General features: G+C 43.7%; 1 protein-coding gene across 1 annotated transcript; it reads left to right on the forward strand.

The window, feature by feature from the left end:
* Positions 1 to 7021: 7021 nt before the first annotated feature.
* On the forward strand, positions 7022 to 7510 carry LOC109221890. Its single transcript, XM_019386322.1, has 2 exons — positions 7022 to 7307; positions 7389 to 7510. Exons 1-2 carry the CDS (start codon positions 7022 to 7024, stop codon positions 7508 to 7510), a joined length of 408 nt encoding a protein of 135 aa, XP_019241867.1.
* Positions 7511 to 7905: the final 395 nt, after the last annotated feature.

Here is a 7905-nt window from a genome sequence, read left to right on the forward strand (position 1 = left end):
TAGTGATGGAGTATACCGAGGTGGAGAGACGATTGAGGTGACGTGCCGTCAAGGTTCCGGTCCGCGGTCCTGTTATTACATCAAAATCGAAAAATGAAAAAGACTAACTAAGCCTGTCAAATATGAGTTACTAAAATCCCATCTATAACTCTTCTTAAGCTTGATCTTGAGTCTTGAATGGTTCTTCATGCAGACTTTAGATTTGAACCTTGACGCCTGCTAGCTGCAGATGCTAGTTCATTCTTCTTCAGCTTTTCGGATCAAGACCGGACATGTAGTGCTCGTGACTTCAGCCATGTCTTAAGCAGTTCACATCTTTTTCTGCTTCTGTATTCGGATTCACTTTTTTTCTTTTCTCTTTTTTCTGGATTGAGACTACTTCTGTTGGTCATCTCGGACTATTGACTCGCATTCTTGCCGCGAGCTTCTGCTACTTCTAATCTTGAATTGAATTCTGAAATGACTTCCCTTATTCTTCAGGTGGGCGCCTGATAGTAGCCTATATTATGCGATGTAGATGCTATTTATTCTCTAAATTAACCACACCTTGTTGATGATTTAAGTGCTAAATGATAACAAAATACTCTAATTGGGGTTTTTATGCTTTGCAGGAGCTACTCCGAGTTAGGAGGAAGATATAGAGTGTTTTGGGGTCAAAAATGAAGATACAAGGCCAATCAAGAAGAGCCCGGATGAACACGAGCAAGAAAAGGCAAAGAAAAGTAGGGCAACAGTCCACCGCGACCGCGGTCGGGCCGCGGCTGGAACGCCGTGGAAGAAAAGCGGAAGACAGGATGTTTGTAAATCACCGCGGTCGCGCCGCGGTTGTCCCGCGACCGTGGTCGATCTGGAGAAAGCCAAGAAGTTTAAGGGCTTAAGTGCAAAACGTGGGAAACTTATCCTAACCCTTTATAAACTCAACAAACTCGGCCCAAGTCAAGGTTAAGCTTGTTTTTTAGACTGAATTGGAGGCAAGAACAAGTGTGAGAAGATCAAGACACCATTAGAGTTTTTCATTCTTCTTCTTGTTATCATTATTTTGTGAACTATGAATTATTTATTGTTTTTGTCTTCTTTTACTGTGAGTAGCTAAACATTTAATCTAGGATTGATGAAACCAATTGTTAGATGAAGTTTTGACTCAATTTTGTTATAATCGAGCCGGGTTTATTATATGATTTTTCAACTATATTTTGTATGGTAATTAATTGAATGGGCCCTTGATTAATCGTGTCTAATTGCCTTGTGTTGCTTGAGAAAGAATACTAGGTTAGATTGTTGTTGAACAATACCACTTTTGGTTTATTGAAGAGATTCATTACTTGAATTTAAAAGTGGGGTTAGAGATAACGAAACTTTGGTGGGATAATTCAGAGCTACATAAATTAGCAGCTAGAGTAGTTCGAGAGAATGTTCTAGTAAATTATCATAGTTGATCGAGAGATAATTGCGGTAACCCATAGCTCATAATCCTCATAGAGTATCACGGCGAGATTATAGCAAAAGAGTTAAGAAGCAAGCTAGCAATTGGGAAAATCAATACCCTAGATGTTTTTACGGTCGAGTTATCTTTAAGTTAGAATATTGTTAGTTTTAATATCCTTTTACATTCGTTAAACAAATCTCACTGTTTATTGATAAAAATCTTGCTTCTGGAAAATGTTTGAACTTGTACTAGCATCACTAAGAGTTGTAATAGATAGGTTAGTTCCCTGAGGATTCGACTCCGGACTTGAAAAACCGAATTATATTTGCAACGATCGCTTTGTCTTTTATAAGGCATAGTTGGGCGTGATCAAATTTTGGCGCCGTTGCCGGGGAATTAATGGTGTTATTTATTGCAACTTAGAAGTAGTGTTAGAATTATTAGTTTAGATCAATTTTCTACGGTGTTAAATAATCTTTCATTGAAATTCTCACGGTTGAACTCTTGTATGATTGAGGTGTATGCCTAGAAATTCTTCGAGGACTGGTGAACTGCTTGAAGGACTCTCAGACCCCGAGAAAACATTCAGGGCATTGAACCGTGCCAACAAGAAGAACAAACAATCACAACAAACACACCAACTCATAACTGAAACGGATAACAAAAATAGGGAAAACATCAATGTACCAAATGACGCAGTGGTGGCACCTCTTGTGCCAGAAGCTGCACTTTATGATTGGGCATAGCCAACAACTGACAACCTGGCCACTGCCATTGCTGTGCCCCAAATACAAGCGGAGACATTCCAGATCAACAACAACATGCTGCATCTTTTGTAGAATAAGGGATTGTTCTCCGGGTCACACATTTAAGACCCTCAACAACACCTGAAAAGTTTTCTGTCAATTTGTGTGACCCAAAGGCAGCCAAATGTGACCCCAGAAGCCATCAAGCTGTTACTGTTCCCGTTCTCTGTGACTGGGAAAGCTCAGACTTGGCTAAATTCGTTCCCAATAAATTCAATTGCCACTTGGGAGGAATTAGTCAAACAGTTCCTGAACAAGTTTTACCCGCCCAACAAGACTGCAAGACAGATTGATGAGATATTGCAGTTCAAGCAGCAGCCCACTAAGACCTTGCAGGAAACTTGGGAAAGATTCAAAGGGATGCTAGTGAAGTGTCCCCACCATGGTATTCTAGACCAAATGCTCAGCCAGAGATTCTACATGGGATTAGCAGACAATTTAAAGGCCAATGTAGATGCTTCAGCTGGGGGTGCATTCCTGAGTAAGACATTCAAGAGTGTAAAATCCTTCTTGACAAGATGGCCCAGAATTCGGGATGGATGACGAGAGGTATGACCATGTCTCCAATAGTGCACTCAGTTCCTCTTGACCCAAATAATTCACATGCAGAGAACATAGCCACACTCATGACTCAGATGAGTATATTAACAAAGAAGATTGATGAGATGGGTACAAAGTAAGTGCATATAGTTGACACAACAAAAGGAGGGCTGTGTACACCTTGCATTAATCAGCCTTATGTGTGTTCATGGAGTGGAGAAGGTGACAATCAAGGGTTAAGAGAGGACATGAATTATGTAAACAATTTTGGGGTCAGAGGCAAAGAGGACAACAATGGGCACCAGCACCTAACCAGCAATACAGACCAACCATGCCACAACCGGGAGGCATGCGGCCCCAAGGCCAAATGGTGCCATATCAGAGACAACAGGGTTATCAAGAGCAGCGCCAGCAACAGTTGACATATCAGCCACCTTAGCTGCAACACGACAACAATATGGTAGAAATCAGGGGTATGCTGCAATAACTCATTGGAACAAATGGTAAGATGCAGGAAAAGTTGGCAGCGCATGACTCAGCAATTAAGGGTATTGAAACTCAACTGGGGCAGCTGTCCATGGCCTTGAATAACCGCCCCCAGGGAACATTGCCAGCTGACACAAACATTAACCCCTAGGAGCAAAACCCGAATCAGCTGATGGTAGTAAGTCTCCGGAATGGGAGAGATTTAGACAAGGAGCAAGAAGTTGCTCAATCTATAAGAGAGACTACACCAGCCACTCCAGCTCCAGTAGAGATAGATGAATCAACAGAACTCACTGAAGTGGTGGTTGAACAGGCTCAGGTTGATAAGGGTAAAGCTAAAGAAAGTGAACAAGTTGCAGAATAGGTGGTACCTCTTGTGCCACAAAATTTCAACAAAGAACAGCCAGCAAGCAGTGAACAAAGAGTGATGACTGCACCATTCCCTCAGAGACTGGCAAAACAAAAGCAAGAAGACCAATACAGGAAATTCATGGAGATGCTTCGTCAGATTCAATTGAATATCCCTCTGATGGATGCTTTGAGGGAAATGCCAGGCTATGCAAAGATGATGAAAGATCTGATATCACGAAAATTTGACTTTCAGGACCTGTCCACAATAACTCTGACACAGACATGCAGTGCAGTAGTGACACGACCCATGGCTCAAAAGATGTCCGATCCAGGTAGTTTCTCTATTCCATGTACTATTGGGAGTTGTGCTTTTGCAAAAGCATTGTGTGACCTAGGAGCCAGCATAAACTTGATGCCTTTGGCGATATATACAAAATTGGGCATTGGAAGAGCTAGACCGACTTCGATGTTGTTGCAACTGGCGGACCGCACGGTTAAAAGACCGACGGGGATTCTTGATGATGTGCTGGTACAAGTGGGAAAGTTTGTATTCCCTGTAGACTTTGTTATTCTGGATTTCCAGGTAGATGAGGAGATACCCATCATTCTGGGGAGGCCATTCTTAGCCACTGGGAGAGCATTAATTGATTGTGAAATCGGGGAATTAAAAATGAGGCTGAACGATGAAGAGGTGATATTCAGCGTTCAACAATCCATGAGGAGACCCAGTGAATATGCAAATTGCTCGCTAGTGGAAGCTATGGATGTGATCATGTATGAAGACGATGAGACCCTGAACGCCAAAGATCCATTGGGAGCTTGCTTGACAAATTTAGAGGAGATGGATGGTGAAGGATTGGCAGAGTGGGTCATGACATTTGAAGGCCAAGGATTCTGGAAGAGGGAGCCTGAGTTCGAGCCTCTTGAGTTAGAAATGAGGGCTACACCACCTGCAAAACCATCAATAGAGGAACCACCACAGCTGGAGCTGAAACCGCTTCCAGCCCACCTCAGGTATGTTTTATTGGGTCCCAATTCTACTTTGCCTGTTATGATATCATCTGGTTTGTTAGCTATGCAGGTAGAACAATTACTGCAGGTGTTGCAGGAATGCAAAACTGCCATTTGGACCATGGCAGACATAAAGGGTAACAGTCCGGCCTTCTGCATGCACAATATTCGTCTGGAAGAAGGGCACAAACCTTCTAGGGAACATCAACGAAGGATGAACCCGAATATGAAGGAGGTAGAGAAAAAGGAGGTAATCAAGTGGCTGGACGCGGGCATCATCTTTCCCATCTCTGACAGCAACTGGGTAAGCCCCGTCCAGTGTGTACCGAAAAAGGGCGGAATGACAGTTATGCAAAATGAGAAGAACGAGTTGATCTCAACTCGTACAGTCACAGGGTGGCGGATTTGCATGGATTACAGGAAATCAAATGCAGCCACTCGGAAGGACCATTTCCCCTTACCCTTCATTGACCAGATGTTGGACAGGTTAGCTGGGCGGTCCCATTTTTGTTTCTTGGACGGGTACTCGGGGGTACAATCAGATCTCAATAGCCCCGGAAGATAGAGAGAAAACTTCCTTCACATGTCCGTATGGCATCTTTGCCTTTTGGAGGATGCCCTTTGGACTCTACAATGCACCGGCCACATTCCAGCGGTGTATGTTAGCCATTTTCACCGACATGGTCGAAGACATTATGAAGGTATTTATGGATGATTTCTCCGTGTTAGGGGATTCATTCGAAGATTGTCTTCACAACCTTAAAAGAGTGCTCAAACGCTGTGTGGAGACAAACTTGGTGCTGAACTGGGAGAAGTGCCAGTTTATGGTACAAGAAGGCATAGTGCTGGGGCATAGAGTGTCCAAAAAGGGAATTAAAGTAGACCATGCAAAAGTTGAGGTGATTGAGAAGCTCCCAGCACCCACTTCAGTGAAAGCAGTGAGAAGCTTCCTTGGGCATGCCGGGTTCTACAGGCGGTTCATCAAGGATTTTTCAAAAATTGCTAACCCCTTACGTAAGCTGCTTGAAAAAGACCAGCACTTTGTGTTTTCTGATGATTGGAGGCTAGCATTTGAGGAGCTGAAGAACAGATTGGTGACTGCACCCATCATTGTTGCACCCAACTGGGAGCAAGCATTCGAGCTGATGTGCTACGCCAGTGATTACGCTATAGGAGCGGTTTTGGGGCAGCGCAAGGAGAAAATTATGCACCCAATTTACTATGCAAGCAGGACGCTTAGTGGTGCACAACCGAACTACACGGTCACAGAAAAGGAAATGCTCGTTGTAGTGTTTGCCTTCGACAAATTCAGGTCATATCTTATTGGTTCGAAAGTTATTGTTTATACTGACCATGCAGCCATTAGGTACTTAATACAAAGAAGGAGTCAAAGCCCCGCTTGATTCGTTGGGTTCTGTTGCTACAAGAATTTGACCTGGAGATTCGTGATCGAAAGGGGACAGATAATCAAGTAGCAGACCACCTCTCGAGGTTGAAAGGGGCAGAGAAGAGAACAGAGGTTGAAGATATCATTGAGACATTCCCGGATGAGCAATTACTTGCGATGACAATGGAGGAGGCACCATGGTATGCTGATATTGCTAATTACTTAGCATGTGGTATTGTACCTCATGACCTCTCCTCAATTCAAAAGAAGAAATTTTTCCGTGATTGTCGTGCGTATTATTGGGATGAACCCCTATTGTTTAAAATATGTGTTGATAACATGATCCGACGGTGTATCCCCAAGCAAGATCAACCCTCTGTTTTGCAGGCTTGCCATGCTTTGCCTTATGGTAGACACGTTGGAGGAATTCAGACAGCAGCAAAGGTGTTGGAATCAGGCCTGTATTGGCCTACATTGTTCAAGGATGCCCATGATTGGGTCAAAAGATGTGACGAATGTCAAAGGACGGGCAACATTTCCCATCATCATGAGATGCCAATAACCACAATCGAAGAGGTGGAAGTGTTTGACATGTGGGGGATCGACTTCATGGGGCCTTTCGTCATCTCATACGGTAACAAGTATATACTGGTTGTCGTTGACTATGTCTCCAAGTGGGTCGAAGCAGTTGCTCTCCCAACCAATGATGCAAAAAGGGTGACCAGTTTCCTCAAGAAAAACATCTTCACACGCTTTGGCACCCCCCAAGCCATAATCAGTGATGGTGGCTCTCATTTCTACAATAGAGCATTTGCACGCCTGTTGGAGAAGTATGGAGTTCGCCACAAGGTAGCCTCACCATACCACCCACAAACAAGTGGGCAGGTGGAAGTGTCCAATAGGGAAATCAAAAGTGTCCTCTCAAAAATAGTGAATGCAACATGAACTGATTGGGAAAGGAAGCTGGATGATGCATTGTGGGCATACCGCACAGCCTTCAAAACTCTAATTGGTATGTCACCATACAAGTTGGTATTTGAAAAGGCATGCCACCTTCCGGTTGAGCTAGAACACAAAGCACTATGGGCATTGCGGCAGCTGAACTTAGACATAGAGACAACGGGCACCAACAGAGTTAATGGATTGCATGAGCTTGAGGAATTCTGGCTCCAGGCATTCGAGAGTGCTAGACTATATAAAGAAAGGATGAAACTGATGCATAACAAGCACATCTTGGATCGGAACTTCAAACCCGGAGAATTAGTGCTGCTATATAACTCAAGATTGAGGTTGTTCCCGGGTAAGTTAAAGTCCCGATGGTCAGGACCATTCAGAGTGGTGCAAATGTTCCCAAGTGGAGCTGTGGAGATCGAATCTGAAGATGGGACGAACAAATTCACAATGAATGGACAGAGGTTGAAACATTACCTTGGAATGACTGAAGAAAAAAGGGACATCGTGGTGATAACGTTGGAAGATCCCCAGTACACAAATGAGGAGTGATGATATGAGCCTGTGTCGTCCCGCGATGTTAAATCAGGCGCTGTGTGGGAGGCAACCCATGTTTTCTTGTGTTTCTTTTTCTTTTGTTTTGATGTTGTACCAGATGTGTATGAAACTAACACTCTTATAAAAAAACATTTTTTTGGAAGCCCGTGACCGCGACCGCGACCGCGGTAAATGACGAGTATTCTGTTTTGGTTTGCTCTGTCCACCGCGACCGCGGCAAATGACGAGTATTCTGTTTTGTCCCCCCTCCTTCACCGCGACCGCGGTGGGACGCGGCGCGACCGCGGTGAAACGCGGCAATTCTGCACGCCCAGGTAAGTTTTCATTATTTTTATTATTTATTTTATTTTTTTCTTTTTTTTCTTTTTCTCTTCTAAAACAACCGCCCC

The sequence above is a fragment of the Nicotiana attenuata genome, unplaced genomic scaffold (genome assembly GCF_001879085.1).
Source record: "Nicotiana attenuata strain UT unplaced genomic scaffold, NIATTr2, whole genome shotgun sequence".
Lineage (NCBI taxonomy): Eukaryota > Viridiplantae > Streptophyta > Magnoliopsida > Solanales > Solanaceae > Nicotiana > Nicotiana attenuata.